This window comes from Acanthaster planci, linkage group LG01 (assembly GCF_054643075.1).
Source record: "Acanthaster planci isolate LZ-2023a linkage group LG01, COTS_SCS, whole genome shotgun sequence".
NCBI classification, from domain to species: Eukaryota; Metazoa; Echinodermata; class Asteroidea; order Valvatida; family Acanthasteridae; genus Acanthaster; species Acanthaster planci.
The window spans coordinates 26,948,769-26,970,015 of NC_141777.1; the positions used below are offsets into that span (position 1 = coordinate 26,948,769).

The following is a 21,247-nucleotide window of genomic DNA, read 5'->3' on the forward strand; positions in this document are numbered from 1 at the left end:
AGCGAGGGAATGGTTTCAATAGTGGGGGGGGGGCAATAGCCCGGCCATTGGACTGAAAAGAATACAGTTATGAAGTTATATATATGCATTGTTATCACATCATTAAGTGTATATAAGAACAAATCTTTTATAGCAGATTTTGAATATTTCATCAAGAATTTTTACTTGGGCTTCTTTTTAGTACATGTACTTGTACACTTTCTGAATCAAACCTAGAATTAAAGAAAAAAGGATCACAGTTCATGTGGGTTGAGTCTATTTACACTGATTGCCATCATGAAAATTGTACATTCACTAACAGATTATTTTGGGTCAAATCCTTAACACTGCCCAATTGAGGCAGCAGTCAGGGGCCCTTCACCACTTGTTTAAAAGGTGGATTTATCCTCTACAGTTCATGTTTACAAAACTTGTGCAAATGTTGACACATTGGCCATAATTTCATATCAAGTGGGCCATAAACCCCCTACATGCATACCAAGTGAAATTTCATTAACTCCCTTCTCAATAGGAAGAAATGGTAGACCAAGTGACGAGGTTGTGACCCATTATAGTAGGTTTTAGGGAGTCATATGCATACAAGGGAGGGACTGCCATTAGGCTCTATTCCATGTCATGCTCTCCTAGCGCAAAGGTAATCATTGCCACTCATGCATGTAGACTAGTATTGGAATTGGCCAGCAGACACAGGCTCCAGACACTGTCAGTTTTGTCATGACTGGACCACCTTTACTGGTTTATGACTATTTTGAAAGATCAACATGACACTGAATAAAGAACTGTGCTAAAAATGTCGCTTTTTTTCAATTTAAACAGTGATACTTTACACTTGTTGACCAATAACGTTTGTTTTTATTATTTATACTCTCAATGGATTTTTTCATCTGAAAGCACTAATTATCAAGAGAAAATGTTTTCATTAACTATTTCCTTTTTGTATAATTTTTCTCCATTTAATTTCACTTTCTGTTAACAAAGTTTGTTCGTCTTGCGAACCAATAAAACATAAAAACAAGGTATGACTGGACCCTAACACTTTCATTCTCAATGGTATGGTACTCACAATAATACATAAGAAATGCGGCCATATTAAAATACATTTGCAGTCCCAAAAGTTGTTAAAACTTCATGTTGCACATAACATACACGTGCAAATACTAGGAGTTTTAAAAGAATTGTAAGTGTTATCCGAATACTGTAGACTTGGGTAGCACAAAATGTTGAATGAGGTTTTTAGTGGGAACAACAACTGGCACGGTGACAGTGTGAGGTTGGCTGGTAGAGGCATGGACCTACAGCAGAGCTGTAGCTGTGGAACCCCTCACTTTTCAGCCAGGGGAATTGGTTGCCTTTGGGCGAAGAGGTATTAAGGGTTTCCCATGGAGACGGTTGTGTGTTGGAGTGTGGCAGGAAATAAAGGGGTGCGTACCGTTAAGTCCGACGCCTCAAAAGTCCGAATTTTTGGGCTTAGGAGGCGTCGGATTTATGAGTTCGTCGTGTGCCTGGCAGAAGGGCATAAGCGCTGCAAAAAAACTTTTCGCGGCAAGAGGACGGAAGTATGCAACTGTTGTATTTTAATGAAATATGAAGATTTCCTGGCAAAAAGTAAAAAAAAAAAAGCCCAAGTCCCCTAATAAACTGTTTAAAGGTTGCATTTTGTACAGCCTAGGTTGATTTTGTAGTAAATTTTATCTGTTTTTACTAAATAAAGAGAGTGTATTTCTTACGCCTTTTTGCCAGGAAAATTTTTTCTGCTGTGATCATGCTTCCCGGAGATAGGACGTTAGTGTGCTTACACCCTTCTGCAGGCTACACCCTTCTACCGGGCACCCAGACCAGTTGACCAAGATAAAGTGCACTTAGAATAAACGACCAAGCACACCTGAAACCTAGAGAGACTGCCTCAGAGTCCTTTGCTGGCATGTGGAATAAACTGTGGTTGTCCCTGTACAAATTGCACTAAGGTATGCTTACAAACCTTAAATCAAAAGATTGACAGTACAGTGGAGCAACCATGCATTTGCCTTTATTGGGCCATTTTCAATTTCACAGTTGACACCCCTCATTCAGTCATCTTCCCTTTTGGCAACAAGGTTTGTGAAAGAGCATTTAGTGGTATTCAGGTAACCCACAAAAACCCATTAACCCCCCCATTCAAGGTTATCTGTCAGCATTTACAAAAGTCTATTAGCAGAGGGGCAGAGACTTTATTAGATACAGTTTTAGGCTTTACACAAGTATGAGTACCATCTAACAACTCCACAAAGTTAACAACGTACTTTTTTTTACAAAAGGCTTAATGACTGACAAGATAACACAAAGTTTTTTGTTTAGGCAAACTAACAAAGGGCTGAGAGCAGCTGCAACACTAAAGCTTTTTCTGTTATACACGTGAGATGACACCAGTTTCACCTTTGAGTGTGTTAATTTCTAAATCATACAAACAAGAAAAAAAAAACCTTTGTCTGACAATAGTACTATTGAAAACATGGGCTAACTGAGGTAGAGGTAGAAAAGGATTGTACCGTGCATCTTCAAAGCATTCCCGCAAGCACGAGCGACCCTATTTTAAATTAGTAGTCGTATTTCGTGCTTTTCTGTACGGACAACAAGCATGCGATACATTTTTCACGAGATTTATTAAATTCACATTGACCAAAAAAACTACAGCTTTCATCACAAATTACGCACAAAATGCTCATTCAAAGTTGGAAATGTTCCCTACCGTAGACAGCCCCAAACCACATGGTCCTGCTTCTCAGCTCTCTCTCAATGTCAGAAACCCTGAGACAACATGTGTTCAAGTGCATGATTAGTGTGCTGAGGACGGTAGTGATGATGGTAAGTGTCAGTGTCCTGGTAAAGTCCTTCTCCATGTCCAATAAATAATTATTAAAATACAAGGTGATAGAGCAGGAATCAGACTTGGCAACAAAACAAAAAAAAGGGGAGATGCATGTTCTGTATAAATACTTTTGATTATGGAATTGAAACAAGTTCCATTGTGAAATTATGCCAGAAAGGTCTTCAAACTGATAATTCCAAGTTTACTCACAGATACATGTATCTGAGTATTTCTTGCATACCTATGAAATCTCCGTCTTTAAAGATATTTCAGTCAGATTCCCACTTCCCTCATGTATTTCATTTTTTTGGGGGGGGGGGGAGGACTACCTACAGGACTAGTATGGTGAGAGGTGTGGGTTACTGGGTGACAGAAAGAACCAGTGATGAACTTTTGTCAAAATTCCTTACTTGTCCTCAATACTGTGGGTGGGCCTGAAGTTGTAGCCAAACACAGGTGTGACCTTTTGTTCCTTTGATTTGTCTATGAGGTTCTGCTGGCAAAGGACACACCAAAAATAAACAGGAGTGCTACATGTACTTAGTAGCAGCTTCCATAAGAGCAGAGCTGTTTTCACGTCCATTGCCATGTAAAAACTGCTCTTTACAAGGCCTTGATTGAAATCAATACATTATCCATTAAAATCTTTTGTTTGATGGAAATCTACACGGGCAAGCATTTAATTTTTTATTATTACAGGATTACAATTCTAACCCAAACTGCTTGAATGGTGTGATACATTTACCCTGAAGTATCCCCTTTTCAGTCCTACTACACCACAGGAGAGGCCTATTATGTACGTTTCTGTCAACAAACAGAATGACAGTTGCGCCACAGTAGGTGCCTTTATCCAGCCCTCCATGTGATTGTAACTTAAGCACAAAACATCCCACTATGAGAGTAGTTGACAGCATGACCTACAAATATTTGCACTCCCCTAAGCAATTCAGCTCTGGATATAACACTGGGTTACCACCAAATACAAATCCATCAATGCTTTCCTGTCAGTGTTGTTCAAAAATTTGATGACGGAAAAGATTTAAGAAATTTTAGGCCTTGTCCATATTTTGTCAGGGCTTTATTGATTGGGTCTCGCGACAGGAACCTTTTGTTGAAAAGGTTAACAATTACCAGTACTCTGTAGTCTGAGAAAGACCAGCCAGAATTCAATATCAATCATTTTATGAAATATTTCAAACCTCTCCTTATTAGAATTAGAATACAGCTCCATCAAAAGCACTCAAGTGGATAAGTTGAACATTGTTGGATGAATTCAGCAAACGGGTGTCCCACCTCTATTTATGTATGTACATACCAAAGAACTAATCAGGGAAAATGGTGCCACCTAGTCAAACATTCAGGACTTTTGATCAATTGGCAATTTGTGGTGAAGTTTTCCTTTACACACAAAGGGACACAGGCCACATAATAAAGTACTTCTAGTGCATACCTCAACAGACATATCCAAAGAAATTCCATGCATGTATGTAAAATGTTTTGGTACAGAGTCTATTTCAAACCAATTGGTGGGTAAACAGGAATCTAAGACGCTCTTGTATTTTCAACAACAATAAAAAGACACAGCTTTTGATCATATCACTTGTTAATAATACAGATGTTCTCCAACCTCCGGGTTTTTCCCAGCTCCGGATTGCTTGAAAAGAAAAGTTAGGCCTGCCTTGTTTGTACTTATTGTTGTCTGACACATTTTCAGATGAGTTCAGTTTTGTAAGGTGGAATGGAATTTTTTTTACAAATTTTTACAAATCATACACATTTTCATATTCAGAAAATTTATTCAAAAAATGTCCAGAAAAATTCTTATAAAGGAATATTGGACAGATTTCTGACTCTTTCACTTCGACATGTTCAGGCAGTTTATCAAACTTAAATCAATCACAGGAGCCAAAAAATCAGCAAAGAAATTAACAGGGACAATCCTCACTTCGTGTGAATCAACAATCATATAAACTCTTGCACTAAGAAATTACTTTTTGAGAGTTCATTTTTATAAATTTGCCGAAATTGACATATATTTTTCCATGTTTCGGATTGTGCATGCAAATGCATGCACATACATACACGTCCATGGCAAACGCAACGATATGTGCACAACAGATACTGCATATTGCATAATGGACTGGTTAAAACTGATCCAGAACAAGGAAAAGTGTTATTACTTTTATCAATCCCGCAAGTCCGAATTAAAAGTTGAAATCATGAAAATAAGTTTGTTCTGTCTCCTGCACACAAGGTGGAATACTGCTCACATCGTTTTCACAGGAGTTTGAGGATTATCTCAGCTGCAATCAGACTGAATCATTTTTGCAATCTGGAACAGGGAAACTTGGCTGTAATTCTGATACCATGCTGTAAACTGACCTGAAAATCACATCCAAACATCTTGTACGGGCAGCTGATGATGGGTTCACTGGTTCCCTTCCCTTCCTCCTGCAACAAACAACACATGATCAGAAAGTCTATGTCACTGATCTCCATGTAAAAAACCCAGATAGGCCTTTGGCAAGCGGAAGTCATTCTAGCAGTACCACTCCATGGACCATACATGTACATTGTAAAGAGTTCTTGAATGATGGAAGAGATTAGACTGGTACCCTCTGCACATTCTGGTGGAGGGATTGGGATCCAACATGTATATGTACCTTAACTCATTTGTGCAGCTCTGATGCAACTGGCAATGAGGTATCCAGAGTTAGTTTCTTTCACAAGATCACTTGTGCCAAGCATTGTTGGACGACTCTAAAAAATGTCATTGCTGGCATGTGGTTATACTCTCAGCAAAAACCATTCGCCTTCAACAACATGGAGGTTTCCCAAGGTTTGCAGTATGTGCAGCTTTCAAGGGCACTCAGAATTCAAGCGAGAATGGACAAGTGCTAGTAGAAAAGGTGTCAAGTTCTTTAACAAATACCTGACACTTGATCCTTGCTGGCCCTTTCTCTTCTCTTATGTTATTTCCTAGGAACCACAGTTTCAGGATTTCAAACATATTTACATATTTTGAATCAAAATTTAAAGTCCACAGAAGGTGTGTGTGAGATTGCTTACTGAATAACTCATAAACTGAATCAAATGACACTACAAGGTTTTAAATCTTCAACTTTAAATTATACTTCCAAATTCTAATGAATATACTTTTAAAGGTTTAACTGACAGCACTAATAACTAACCTGGGCTGGATCCTCAGGTGGGTCATGTTCATCTGCATGCATCTGCAGCAAGAAAAAAAAAATATCTCCATGTACATTTTACAACACCAGCATAAAATTCTCAGGCCTGTTGAAGAATGGAAGGCCCAATTTCTGCAATCACACATTCAAAAGGCAGATGTAAGGCTATCCACTCTGTCCAGGAACAAGATACACATGTATGACATGCCTAGACAGAAATGGACCCTTACTAAGTCAGGAAATATCCCTACTTGCGAAGGGTTTTGCATACTTGGTGTAGGACGCACTACGCAAGCAATTGTTGTCTTTGCACATGCACAAGCAAAGTAAAACCTCAACCAGCCTACCGGTCTCTTTGCTGATGAATGTGTGGTTCAACTAGCAATGAGGTATCCAGTTTGTTTCACAAGGAGATCACTTATGCTAAGCATTGTTGAAAGACTTTATAAAAATGTCATTGCTGGCATGTGCTCATACTCCTAGTGAATACTGCCCATATACACGTATACCTATGTCCATGTACATGAAAGGGACAAGGTGCTGGCAACAGTGCTAAGGCCCAATACAAATAAAAAGACAAATGCCTGACACTTGATCTTTGCTGGCCCTTTCTCTTCTCTTATGTTATTTCCTAGGAACCACAGTTTCAGGATTTCAAACATATTTACATATTTTGAATCAAAATTTAAAGTCCACAGAAAGTACGTGTGAGATTACTTACTGAATAACTCACAAACTGAATCAAATGACACTACATGGTTTTAACTCTTCAACTTTAAATTATACTTCCAAATTCTAACGAATACACTTTTAAAGGTTTAACTGAGAGCACTAATAACTAACCTGGGCTGGATCCTCAGGTGGGTCATGTTCATCTACATGCATCTGCAGCAAGAAAAGAATATCTCTGAGCACAAAATCTTCAACTTTTACTTCTACTTCCAATCAAATTGTAATATACTTGTAAAGGCTTAACTTATGGCACTAATAACTAACCTGAGTTGGGCAGTGATCCTCAGGTGGGCCACGTTCATCTATCTGCAACAAACGGAAAAAAAATCTCCATGTTCACCGTACACAACGACGACATGAATATCTCTAGCATTCAAAAGAATGGAAAGCCCAATTTCTGCAGTCACACATTGAAAAGGCAGAGGTCTGACTGTCCACTCCGTACAGGAACAATTTTGACATGCTTATAGACACAATTGGCACCTGTAGTTAGGAAACATCACTACTTGCAAGGGTTTATGCATGCTTAGGAGTGTAGGATGCACTGTGCATGTACATGCAATAAGTCTTTGCACATGCACAAGCCAAGTAAAAACTCTCAATCAATAAGCCTACTGGCCTCTTTGCTGATGAATATTTCCATCTCTGAAAGATAAAATTATGGACAAAACTTCAACAAAAACAGCCATATTTTTATTCACAGTGGGTCTACCGAGGATTACTCTCCACCAAATCTCTTATCATTTGGAGGTATATGTACATGTACTTTTAAGGATATTTTGGTTGAGCTCAATGAATTGCCTTAAAAATTCATTCAAGGTTCTGCCCATGAAAATATACATGTACCTTTTGCAAACATTCCGTATACAGTCCATAAACAACAGTGCCAAGTACAAATTATTGTTGGCTTTCAATGAAAGCACATGTATATTTTCATATCAGTAGGAAAAAATTCATGAGCATTATTGAAACAGATTTCAAGAGCTGTAATTTAATCCTGTGATACACCTGATGATATTCAATGAATTAGCCAACAGATAGAGCACATATGCATAGCACATGGTAACCATGAAAACTGCACAGCTGTTCATGTATTGTACATGTTCTGACGCACTTAATTAACATCAGCATAAAAAAATCAGCATCACTCCATTAAAAATTGACACTACCGACACTATCACACATGTGTGCATGTGCATGTCAAAGTAAATAGGGCAGAGACTGTCACGTAAATGATTTTTTAAAATTTATGACAGCATAAACAAGGCAAATAATGGCAATCTGAGAACTCAACTGAATTTTTGATGGCAATAAAAATTACAAATATCATTTTAATTCTCAAAAAATCTTCAAGGTAACAAAAGAGTTCACAACTGCAGAAGTGAACTTTAAAATAAAAAAGTTGAACTACAGTATGTAATTTTTGAAATGAAAAAAATGTGCTTTTGAAACTGATGAAAGCAAGGAGATAGTGTTACTACACATCATAAATATTCATGAGTAAATCAGAGTGCATCATAGGCCGATTCCCCCTTGTGTCTTGGAAGTAGAAATGATACGCAACCAGGTGACGTCATACTGCTGAGTATCCACCTTGCTGCCGTGCAGTATTTTTTTCTGGTAGCACCAAAAAATCCCTCTGGAACCCGCCACATAAATATGTAGTGTATGTCATGCAACCTTTATGGGTGCACTGAACTAATTCAAGCTCCATTGAAAATAGTGTAAAATCAACCAAGTTTGGAGCCCCATGGCAGGCAACTGAAGTCCCTGAGGCCTCTCAAACAAAAATCAATGTGTTGTTTGGTCCTTCAGATTTCATTTGATTTTCAATTTTTAGTAGGTTAACCAATGAATTTTTTAATTATCCGCCCAAAACAAACTCACCCCCCAAAAAGTGAATGTTGCCAAGCCCTCCCAGCGGCCATTTTTCAAATGACATCCCTCACCTTCCTGGGGCTCTTCTGACTAATTTTCAATCCCATTTTTGTCTGCTTTGCCCCCAGATGGGTGCCCCTGAATCTACAGAGATGATTCTGGGCCATACTGACACAATTCCACCATTTCCTGGCCCAAACAGACCCCTCTTTTCGAAACAATCTCTGGGGGTACTTTTTCTGCGCCTCGGCCTGGCGGAGAATTTTCCTTGAATTGGGACACTGCACCCTTTATATACACCCCTTTTTCACAGTCTGACACAGAAACAATGCTGAATGATTGAGAATGTTCCAGAAAACTCAATTTTTGAAAATAAATTGGAAAAAAAAGTCCACTGGCTGTGCTATGGGGAGTAAATCATCAAGGTCAGCCAATAGCAAATGTGCACAAACTGCCTATACATACACTGTACATGTACACTTCTACTATAGTGCAAACAGAAGAATGTGCAATCAGCATTTGAAAATTGCACCTTTCCCCATGAATAGCTTCAACTAGCATGTCCTACTGACAAGGAAGGGTTACCGCTTTGGCCATACACTAGCAACAGCAGAGATCAAATACAAGAAAATTATGAAACTTCAGCCATGCTTTGACATGAAAGCTCTACGTAGAATTTATTCCTGTTGACACGCTCCAGCCCAAGAGTTGAAAACCTGAGCCCAAAATAGGGCACTTCCAACACAAGAGTGGAACAAACCACCAAGGAGAGTGTTTCGAGAACTTTCAGTCACCTGTGCATATATCCACAGCTTGGTCAGTTGGTGCGCGGGCTGTACTTGACCATCGAGGAAGTACCCCCACCCTTGGTTAGGGCCCTGTTAGGGTTACCCTTCATAATTAGGGTTGGCCTCCGTTAGGGTTAGCCGTCATTAGGGTTGGCCTCCGTTAGGGTTAAGCTCGGTTAGGGTTGGCCCACGGAAACCATCAAGTCCTTCGGTCACTGCTGATTTCTTGAAAATTACACGCAAAACAGCATGAACAGTGACAGAGTTAATTGTTTTTCAGAATTTCCACATGATTGCATGGGTATTTACCAGTGGAGTGTTGCTGCCAACAATCAAATGTTTCTCATGTCTCACAATTCATAAAACTCCTATCCCTGGCTTGTTCCGGTCTTTTCACCACTGGTGTAACTATCGCAAACGTGAGAAATGATTTTTCAATCCAACCGTCATGACATCCAGGACGCCGCCATCTTGGCAATATAGGGTGCACTGAACTAATTCAAGCTCCATTGAAAATAGTGTAAAATCAACCAAGTTTGGAGCCCCATGGCAGGCAACTGAAGTCCCTGAGGCCTCTCAAACAAAAATCAATGTGTTGTTTGGTCCTTCAGATTTCATTTGATTTTCAATTTTTAGTAGGTTAACCAATGAATTTTTTAATTATCCGCCCAAAACAAACTCACCCCCCAAAAAGTGAATGTTGCCAAGCCCTCCCAGCGGCCATTTTTCAAATGACATCCCTCACCTTCCTGGGGCTCTTCTGACTAATTTTCAATCCCATTTTTGTCTGCTTTGCCCCCAGATGGGTGCCCCTGAATCTACAGAGATGATTCTGGGCCATACTGACACAATTCCACCATTTCCTGGCCCAAACAGACCCCTCTTTTCGAAACAATCTCTGGGGGTACTTTTTCTGCGCCTCGGCCTGGCGGAGAATTTTCCTTGAATTGGGACACTGCACCCTTATGGAACCAGTCCGCAGTTGTATCCTCATAACTTTTACAGTAAAGACCCAAAACATATGTCAGCACCAGACTATTGAAGCCCTGTTGCTATGCACATCTGCACTCGACTATCATTACAAGGAAATTTAGCAGCTGAGAAACAACAATGGCGTCTGTGAGTGCAAGTAACATTAGATTTCTGTCTTTATTAATAATTATCTGAATATGAACTTGAACTTATTATGCTGAATAAAGATGCAAAATCTACGAGGGCAGTTATTGACAAGGCAGTGAGGCTCCTGGAAAAATACTGTCAAGACAAAAAGGTGGATTTTGAAGAGGTTTCTCGGTCCGAACCTACAGAATTGAACATTTGATTGATTATAATATATGAGGTATAGTAAAACAAATTTAGCAGTGAAATAGTGAAGCGTCCAGAGGTAGTCAAGCTAACCTGCACCTAGGGACCAGTAATTCCAACTTCTCCCCCTCAAATCATGTTGTATTTGTAGGCTGAAAATTAAATGAAAAAAAAATGATGGGTATGTATGCGATGCTGGATGAAATCACTCATCCGGTAACTCTTGAATACATGTAGCTCTTGACCTTCCTGGACTATTCAGTTGTCTGTCTACATTAGGTTCACTGTGGCTTCATCCTCCACACTCCCCACTAAAGTTGTGTTGACATTAATAGGCCTAGTCAAGACCATTGGAGCCAAGTTACAAAAAACCCTGAAAACTTGATTTGGTGCCTCTACCTGATTTGTGCAGAAAACCAAGTCAAGTGCATACACAAAATGTCAATGCATAGGTGGGTGTGGGTTTATGTGTAGGGGGGAAAGTGAGTTTAACAGGTGAGTCAATCAGTTCATTCAAACCTCTTACAAGTTAGTTCATTTCCGTGTATTACACTTGTTTAGGTGGTAATCCATCACTTGCCAACTCAAGCATGACATCAGACAGGGAACACGGTTTCAAAGGGAAAAAATGCTACTTTTATTAGTTTATTGAAAAATCCAAATTTTCTTTGCTCTGAGCAGTGACAATGTGTCTAACCTGTTGGGGTGGGCTTTCCACTCCACCACATTCCTCCTGGTGTTCCCTCAAGGCTGACATGGCTATCTCACGCCCACAGGTGCAGCACTTTGCTGTAGATCTTTTCATATCTTTCGCTGCTCGTTTGTCCTTGACAAAGTGTTCATCAGGTTCAAACGTTTCTTCGCAGACTGGGCACTTTTCTGGTCTAGAGTAGAATTTAGAAAATACATTACCACTGCTTAGAACTTTACAGAATTACTTTATAAAAAGTAAAGAAAATAAGGTTGACATTGAAACTGTCACAAGTACCTGGTACATGTACCAGTATCTAATATTTGTCCAGATAGGATCTACAGTAACAAAACTGGCTCAAAATATTCAAAGGATATACTTGCTAAATGTACATTTATGCAGCCACTAATAAGTTTTGAATAGATGTACAGTGCATTTCTCGCTGTATGCTTTGGATTGTAGCCAAGCTTATGGCATTGCGCAATAACAGCTACCAGTTAGTGTTATATTTACATGTAGTTGCTGTTGTTTGCTATCACATCACTACCATTAAAATTATACCTCTTACAACAAATTATCAATTCTGCATGAGGAATTTTAAGTCAAGCATCTGTTAATGCATGTACCGGTACGTGTTCTTGAGCAAATCTTGAACTAAAGAGAGAAGATTATAATTGTGCTTTTTGCCACGCCATAACTCAAATCATCTGCAACTCTTTGTACCCACACACACATTGAATTTGGTAATGAAGGCGGACTGTTTGGCTTGAACTTGAACAGGCTACTGTGGCAAATATCAAAATGGATGGCGAGGCCTTAATGGACTTGGAATGATGAACATTTTATGGTCACTGTAAGAAAAACAGAGTGTAAATATTATGTGAATGACACTCAACATACATGTAACAGTGAGTGACTCTCAAGACAGTACAATGTACATGTACCAGTTCTGGTGGTATTTGACAGAATTTGAAAAATTGGCCATCCAATTTTAGCCTTTTTTTGAAAGGTAGGACTTGAAGCCCAAAATAATACTGATGGTAGGGGTTAAGAAAATCAGTGAATACAGGTATACTGAGTTTCAACATCTCTGTCTTGCTACTACCTGATGCGATTTAAGTAATAATGAAGGGCACCACCAAGAGCCTGCCGTGAACCAACTGAGCAACTGCGGGAAACAGAAAGTGTGGGGCTGGCTAAGGATGGTGAGCAACAAATCTCCTGTTCCAAAACCTAGATCCATGATTACTCTTAATTATAAACCCTGTGATTATTCCCATTTTTAATCACCAGTTATTGTTTGAACTGTTATGAATCCATTAGTACTGTAACTTTCAATGTTTGGGCTGAGCGAAATAAGTCATGTCACTCAACATTCATTATTTGTGTACATGTACTACCAGTTGATCTAAGTACACGCACATGTGTTAATCCATCACCTGACTGGTGAAATGCATGTAGATCGTGTGGCAATTACCTGTTATTTCAGATACAGAGCATACAGTATGTGGCATTCATATGGTAACACAGTGTCAACAGACTTCAAGTGGACCTTTCAGCTCTTGCTAATCCATTAATGTACCACTGATTTAGTATTTCATTTGTTTTATCAAGTACCGAGACCCCAAACAAATATCAACAATGTGGCCATAATCGATCAGTAAATGACAAATAAAACATGTACATACATGCCTGTGCAGTACTGTTTTCACAGCTGTTTATTTTTCCATGATGTACCGTGACTGGACTACATGCCAATGCAATTATTACATTACAGTGAAAGACAAGATGAAGCATTGAAGCAAATGCAATTGTAATGGAGCCAGGTGTGAAGTTGGTCATGGGGTACACGAGCTGTTAGCCCACGTGTGGAGGGGCGTGATTCCTCGATAAGGAAGACCAATACAATAAGAAGAGAAATGAGAAATGGGTTTGCTGGTACACCATGGAATCAATCTCTTTTTGGACGAGGTGTGGTTCTTAAAAGAACCGGCGAGTACCACACCTCATCCAAAAGAGATTGATTCCATGGTGCACCTACAAACTCATTTCTCATGTTTCATCCACCATGCAAAGCTTCAAATCTTACTTAAGAAGAGAAATGTTTTGTTCTGATGTCAGGATGTTTGTTCCTCCTAAAAGAAAATGTCCCGGTAGAAAATAATTCCCAGCAGAAAGTTATGCAAGCGTGTCATCTCACATGTACGGGACTACAAGGTTACGTGTGCAAACTTGTGCAATCTGTAATACATTACGATTAGCCAGCATAAATGCATGTCATATAATGAAAATGCCCAATGAATAACAGAGAACGACATACATCACGTACATGTACATAAAAGTACGTGTACATCAATCCGAGATGCAAAGTTAAGGTACTGCGATAAACTGGAGGAATGACATTCCTGTCACCAACCCCAAAAACCTATGGAGAGGCTTTAGTAACATCACGGGATATAAGCCTAAGCTAAGACTAGCACCGGATGACGTGGTATTGATGGATTTGAGGTAGCAAGGGTTGACTCCTTTAGATTTTTAGGCGTTTATATGACTCGCGATCTGAAATAGACAACCCATGTTGATTTCTTGATAAGGAAAGCCCAACAATGTCTGTTTTGTCTCAGAACACTGAGGAGTTTAGGGGTCAGCCAAGGTCTGCTGGTGAAGTTCTACTGGGCAGTGGTTGAGAGTGTCCTGACATTCTCAATCGCTGTCTGGTAAGGGAACACCACGGTGGAAGACTGGAAATGCCTCTAGCACTATAATTGGCTGTGAACTACCTGCAATGGAAGGACTTAATGAGGCAATCTCAAAGAAGTGCACCTCAATCGTTTCAGATGGATTCTATCCTGCAAATGACTTATTTCAGTGGATGAGATCAGATAAACTTTACAGATCAATTCGTGCAGATTCGACTCAAACCTTGAACAGTTTTTTCCAAGTGCAGTTCTCTTATTGAACGTACATGTACAGGTGCAATCAAAGTCCTAATCAGTGATCCATCAGATTTTATTGTTATCTTAATCCCATTTTATTTAATCAATTGTTATTTTACCTGATATGCTGTCTGAAATTATTTGTTGTAATTCTGGTGTGAATTTTTGTAGTGTCGTTTATTATTGTTCTGTACATATATTTTGATTTGTCAAGTTTTTAACGCTCGCAAAACCACATTAAATTTCAATGTATTTCAATAACTATGTTGGATACGAATGATATTAAATCAATGAAATTGAAATTGAAAGAAATCTCAGCATATCTGCACAGGGTACACAACAGTGTAATGTCCTGCTCTTACACGTTACATACGCGATGCATGCTAAGACTGCCCACCATTTTAAATTCCCTTATAACAGTGGTTTAACTCAATTCAGAGTAACTTTTTGGTGTAACTTTACTGCTAAACAGTCTGTGTGCTTGAAAAGTTGCATCAAATACGTTTTATCTTGCAGTTAAAACAGTAATTTAAACCAGCTTGGAAGGAGGGTTTAGCACTAAACCAAAACTTTTAAAATTTAGCATGGTGTCTGAACGGTTTTAGCTAAACCATTTTTTTGTTTTGGTCAGTGCATTTGACCCAGAGTGTCTGTAACAGGTTCTCTGTGATGGGCTTTCATTTGTAAATGAGCACGGTAGTCCACCACGCTGCCAACATAGCTACTGTCGCACACAGGTTACGCACCGTTGTGTATTGTGCATGGTGTGTGATTTGTACCATTTTGTGGTTCGCATTTTATCAGCCATATCCTTCGATTTCTTTCGTTGGTCCTTGAACGAGTGTCAAAGAAATGGTTTCAAAAGTGGAAGGGAGGGGAGTCTAAAAAGGGGCGGATCCAGGTTGTTTATTTAAGGGGGGAGTTGCATTGCACCCGAATGGCTGGTAGGGCTATAAAGTGGGGAGCAATGTAACTACCTTTTCAAAGGTGGGAGGGCAACAGCCCCCCTGGTTCCGCTGCCGGTGTGTTGAAATGGAGCAGGGATTGGAAACGTTTTAAAAAACTCATTGGTGTAACCAAGGCTTTTGACATCATTTTGAGCAAACGACAGCAGTAAAAATCCCTTGGTTAACGCCGCAGGAGCAATCACTGTGCTGCATCTTTAATTCCGCCATGAAAAACACGTCACCTGGCATTGCAACACTGAATTTCAGCTTGTGACTCATTGATTTTCTTTAATCACTATCCAGATCCCTCTAAAATTATACAAATCAATGAGCCGCAACATTTTTCTTGAATTTTCTTTCCGTACAATTAACCCTAAAATTTAATATCTTCAATGTAGTTCGGGCAGAGAGTAAATCCTTCCATGAACACATTTACTGCTTTGTAAACCCTGATACAAAATGAATTACTTTCATCACACTCAAATGTCTGTAACTCGATCTGAAAACAGTTTAATGAATACATCCTAAACAAAATCAAATCCAAACATCCATACATGACAAAATACTGATTCAATACCTTACACATAAATGTCATTTTATTTCTGCCAAAATCAGGTGATGTCTCTTGCAAACAGTTTTTGTGTTTGAAAGGCAGAACGAGACGAATGTCTGGCAATGTACTTTAGTTCTGTACATGTCAAGATCTAGCACGTTATGTAAATCAGCAGAAGTTCTTTATGACCACTAGAAAAACAGAAATAAACCACTTTGGGATCAACTCATAATATTAAAACAACACTGGGTTAGTTGGGACCAATGTGGTGAGCAACCATTTTAACAACATGTCATGTTTAGATAAAAATGCTAAGTAAACATAGTCCATGATTATATAAGTCAACAAGATGTATCACTTCAGCTCACACCAGCAGCGACCACAAGCTGGTATTGGCTGCATGTACCCCATTAACAACTGACAGATTCTAAACCGCAAAGTAGTACCCATAAATATACAGGTACATGTACATACATGTAGGTACATGTACAAGTGAACAGAGGCACATGTACAGTACATGTAGGAAAAGACCACACAAGCTCGGACTTTCAAGATACAAATTATGTACATACATACATGTACATGTATGTGGTTTGTTTTGTTTTACAACATACATGTACATGTATGGGAGCTGTGGTTAATTCAGTTGCTCTTGCTTGTTTTGATGGGATGTTAAATTTACATTACTCAGTATCAAATAGAGAAAATGACAATGAAATGACTGGTGCAATAACAATCAGTGTGTGCTACATGTACATGTACATGTGTACAACCATGGAGGAAGGAACATCTTCCTCCATGGTACAACGTATGTACTTACATGTACCCTTGTACATGGACGAACATGTTCAACTCAGACCATTCTCTAACTTCTGTCTCGGCTTATCACTGGTTTATACACAAATTGCCTAATACTACTTACACTTTTGATTATAAACAGGCTTGCAGTAAAGATTTGCTCCCATTGGACTGTTTTGGTGAACTTAGTACCATGATTTCCTGCAGAATGACAAATCCAAATCTAATGGAGACAAGCAGTAAATTAATGTCCCTGTCAACTTACCACAGCCGTGATGTAAAACTACCAGAGTGAAAGTGGTTGTGGAAGATTTTAGCACAGGCAAGATAATTTAGCAGGTAAAAGACCAATGAGGATATTCCACGACGTAGATTTACTATAACCACACTGTAAACCTCTGAACAGGACAGCTCACAGCTACACACAGATTGGCAGCAGGCCGTGCACCAAAAAGGTCTCCTTATGTACATGTACGTACATGTACAATGTACATATACAGCACACATAGCATGCAGACAGTGAAACATACTGGGAGAAAGCTGCATTTACATACATGTACATACATCTTACATACAGTTGATCATTGCAGATTTGGTCAAATTTAATTAGTGAGATTTTATCATATTTGTGTCAGATTTTGCCAATTTTGTCATATTCTGCTCAGGTCAAAGGTGATTTGCATGGCACTTGAAATGTTTGACATTCAGTTAGTCTCGCACAGCTAAGACACATTCGAAAACCGTTAAAAAAGACCAAGTAAGAATGTGCACTGCAGTAGAATGACACAAAGGAATGTTACGGTAAGTTTCCATGTGGTCGCCGGAGAAAAAGTCCAATGGAAACACAGCTTTAGGAGTACTCAGCTACCGAAGCACAGGGCCACCAACTTACAGAGAATGCACACAAATACATTTAAGGCCTTTTCACACTATGAACGTCCGATATGAACGTCCGTGCCAAAAAGCAATTGCCCTATGTCAGACATGCTCAGATAATGCCTGAAGTGGGACATCCAGCAGCGGAAAAGTGCAACTGAGATCAGGCTACTGTGTGGATCATTTGATAACATTGAATCAATTTCTGCTAACTGAAAAGCAGATGGCCACGTGCGTGTGGTCATTTGGAATGGCCCCCACCAATGGCAGTAGGCATTGTGACAACTTAATGGTACATGTACATATAAGTTTAAAAAGTTATGTCCTGTGCAAGTTCATAGAATTTACCTGCATGTATACGTAAATATATGGCTACAAACTGCATTTGCAGTAAACTACATGTACATGTACATACATATTATATTTAATTGAAGTAAGTGAGAAAATGTTTCATACATGGGGAACACCGCTGGGGAGAAGGCTGTGTTAACTTGTAGCTGTGCAGGCTGTAGGATTGCAATGGTTCATGTTAATGTAGGGTATGCTAGGCCGGGCCAACCAGATGCGTCTAAAAGAAGCCTGCCCAGCAAAGAAAAAAATTCCAGTTGGCTTCTGGCCAAAGTGCGTGGGAAAAACGGTACCAGAGGTACAGAGGGGGTGTGGGTTGAAGCCAAGGCTTGCCAGGGCTAGCCTGTCATATATTGTGTCTGGCAATTCCTTTGTTAGGAAAATTAGGGCCAAGTTGTTGGGAAAAGAGCCCCATAAATTATAGGTTACATACCAATATGCCTGTTTTTCCCAAGGATGGGTTTACACATGTACCTGTACATGACATAGACCTGGCTGCATACATGTACATGTATGTGTAATGCATGTGTACACAGGAATAGTACCCAAATACATGTACATGTACATGCACTGTGCATGATTTCATTAACTTTGTACATGTTTCTTATTTTCTTCTCTGTCATAAACCCCAGTTGACGAATCACAATGTTCACATGTGGGGTATGGACAAATATATGTATCAGGTACATGGGGGAATTTGAAGAGTAGGCCTATTGACTTTTGCTTGATAACCATTGAATTGTGGTACCAGAAAAACATCTTCCATACTATTGATCTGGGACCTGAATACCTTTCTTCACCACAGACTACTTTTGAAAATGTGTGAGGAACATTGAAGTTTTGTTTGAGGCCTTTAAAATTGTACCTAAATCGTAAACACAATTTTTGCCGCCCTAAGAGGATTTGAAATTATTGGTGTATTGGCACACCCATATATTAGGAGAGGCCACCAACCAGCCTTAACATACAAATTAAATCTGCCTTCCTATAGACTAATCGGATTAGACACCCTAACTGCGGTGGCACCACACTCACACACATTCTTCAGCTTGACACGCACGTGCATTTCGCAAATCACAACACCCTATTGGTCGAAGAGGCATGTAACGCGCGCGAGTACAACCTGTCCACGAGTGTTGTGCCACCGCAGTAATGGCTTCTAATTCTGGGGGTCGAATTACACTATTGTGGTCTTTAATGTTTGATACCATTTGCAAATTGGCACAACTAATGGATAAATAAGCTGGTCTAACCTGAGACTTAGTAAGCACGCCGACAGAGTTCCACTCTTTCGCCTTTGAACATCTCGGGGGCAGTAAAGTTGCTTCCTTCAACCAATCACCATTGATGAAATTGCTACGCCCCAATACGACATGAATATACATGTACATCACCCAAACGTGAAAACAGCTACATGTATTTCTTAACCTCTCTACGATTTTACCTGGTGTCTTATCATGCAAAAAGTACACACATACCGGTACGTACCAGGTAAAATTCACACACGTTGAAGTCACAAAACAGTCTTGAAGCTGTGATTTCCCACCGTCAAAGCTCCCCTGCACCACAGTCTGTAAGTTGTGATTTCCCATCGTCAAAGCTCTGCTGCGCCATGTGTGCTATAACCAATGGGCTATTGGTACCCAGACACAAGGGTATTTTACAGTTTATTTGTGTGCGCATTTTCCCTTGGGTGGAAAGGTGCCCTGCTAAATGTACATGTACAGCGTGCTTACTGTGCGCGAGTTTGTACACATACACGTACACTAAATTTCACCACTTCATGATCAAATTATTTACAAGCAGCAAATTTGGCAGCCTATTGTAGCCTGTGTTCATTCTTAGTGTTTGACAGATTGGACAGCATTGTTTTACAGTAGCTTCCTGTTATACAGCATTTACATTACATGTAGTACAGGTACATGTGTACATATACATGCACATTGATTGGGAAGCATTTTACACACGGAAACCCACTGAAAATTTTGTGACAAAATTGGGATCCTCTCATCCAGAAAACAACCGATCAGAAGCCACAAAATGTTGATCAATGGCTAAGACGACTTGCAGGGGCAACTATCCAATGAGAGATACTTTGATACTTTGAAGGCCAGAAGCCAATGAGAAGTTGCGTTGGTTCTTTTCTTTTTGAGGTTAAAACTTTGGGTGGGAAAGAGAAGTTGCCACGTTGTCACTTTTGCCTCAGCCTATGAAGGAGCAACATGGTGGAAGCCCAAACAGTAAATAATGATAAACATGGCATTCAAAGTTATATGGTGCTTGGAACTATGGGCACTTTGAGCCTTTGTGGGTGCTCAAAGAATTTGTATAGAATGGTGCTTGGAGCTATGTTTCTGGGCCTTTAATTGTGGGTGCCCAAAAAATGGCTATTGATATTGTGACGTTGCGCCCCTCCAACGAAGGCGAGGGCGCTCTCCTCCTCGAGGCGCGACGCGTGATTCGCGAGGCGAGGCGCGATTCAGGACAGTTAAACCTTGCCTGCGCACCCCTTTTATAGGTTTGCGAGCTGGCCGCTCCTGCATCTATGCCTGCGCACGCTACATGTGACCAGTCGTGACTTCCGTTAACCAATCGCCCCATGTGCAAGGCAGAGCCTATGAGCCGTGCTCGCTTAACACACAGCTATGCGAGCCTAACATCTGCTCGTTACTGGGCAGAGCGCCATCTATAACTTGGCACCGCGCCTGGTGACTTGCGCCCTCTGTCACAATATAATGTGTTGCATGCAGGATGAGTCTGCTGCCCAGATTCCTTCTGGCAGAGGCGTGCACACACACCAGCATTTCTGTCTTTGTTTGTATTTCATGTTGTCTGCTTATAAACTGTGCATGTTCGTAACGATGCAAAAAACCAGCGTGTACACCACATACATGTACATGAAGCTGTTTACCTTTTTACCACTTTTTATAAGCTTTAGCAAAGAGGAAAACAACAAATTGAAAGTAAAATTGCTGACTGCTATTCTTGGCCACAAAAAAAATCGCAGCAACTGCGATTCATAAAAAAAGGGTGAAGCTACTTGGCTCAAAATGCATCACAAATTGTGATTGAATACCAGGAAAATTATTCCTGATGGGAATTTGTTTTATAATGATAAGTAAAAATCAAATAGAGATGAGATACAAAAACCTACACTAGACACCAGACTGACATGCAACCACTGATGAGATCACTGCATAAGGAGAAGCTGGAACATTAATGACTTTACAAGTACATGTAAGACAAATAATACGGTTCCCAGGAGCCTGTTTCTAGGGAACCCCCTTTGACCCAGGAGGTGAAAGAATTCATGACACCAGCAGATCTGCAATGTGCTACGTATGCTGCAATTAGCTCCT

At 39.8% G+C, this 21,247-nt stretch overlaps 2 protein-coding genes across 7 annotated transcripts in view; one reads left to right on the forward strand and one right to left on the reverse strand.

The window, feature by feature from the left end:
* LOC110975243 (TNF receptor-associated factor 3-like) overlaps positions 1 to 21,247 on the forward strand; it is a 223,376-nt gene that overhangs the window by 145,841 nt on the left and 56,288 nt on the right. The gene's annotated exons all lie outside the window — the stretch shown is intronic.
* The window catches only part of LOC147800611 (uncharacterized), a 32,346-nt gene continuing 12,030 nt past the window's right edge, over positions 932 to 21,247 (reverse strand). Inside the window, exons 2-8 of one of the 6 annotated variants that reach the window (XM_087144795.1) lie at positions 11,437 to 11,623; positions 7,033 to 7,074; positions 6,880 to 6,921; positions 6,037 to 6,078; positions 5,228 to 5,296; positions 3,256 to 3,341; positions 932 to 2,784 (exon numbers count right to left, since the gene is read on the reverse strand). In XM_087144795.1, coding sequence (XP_087000921.1) covers positions 2,703 to 2,784; positions 3,256 to 3,341; positions 5,228 to 5,296; positions 6,037 to 6,078; positions 6,880 to 6,921; positions 7,033 to 7,074; positions 11,437 to 11,623 — 550 coding nt within the window. In that variant the 3' untranslated portion in view covers positions 932 to 2,702. The remainder of the gene's footprint in view (positions 2,785 to 3,255; positions 3,342 to 5,227; positions 5,297 to 6,036; positions 6,079 to 6,879; positions 6,922 to 7,032; positions 7,075 to 11,436; positions 11,624 to 21,247) is intronic. The other 5 variants (XM_087144789.1, XM_087144791.1, XM_087144799.1 and 2 more) reach the window with 5 other exon arrangements.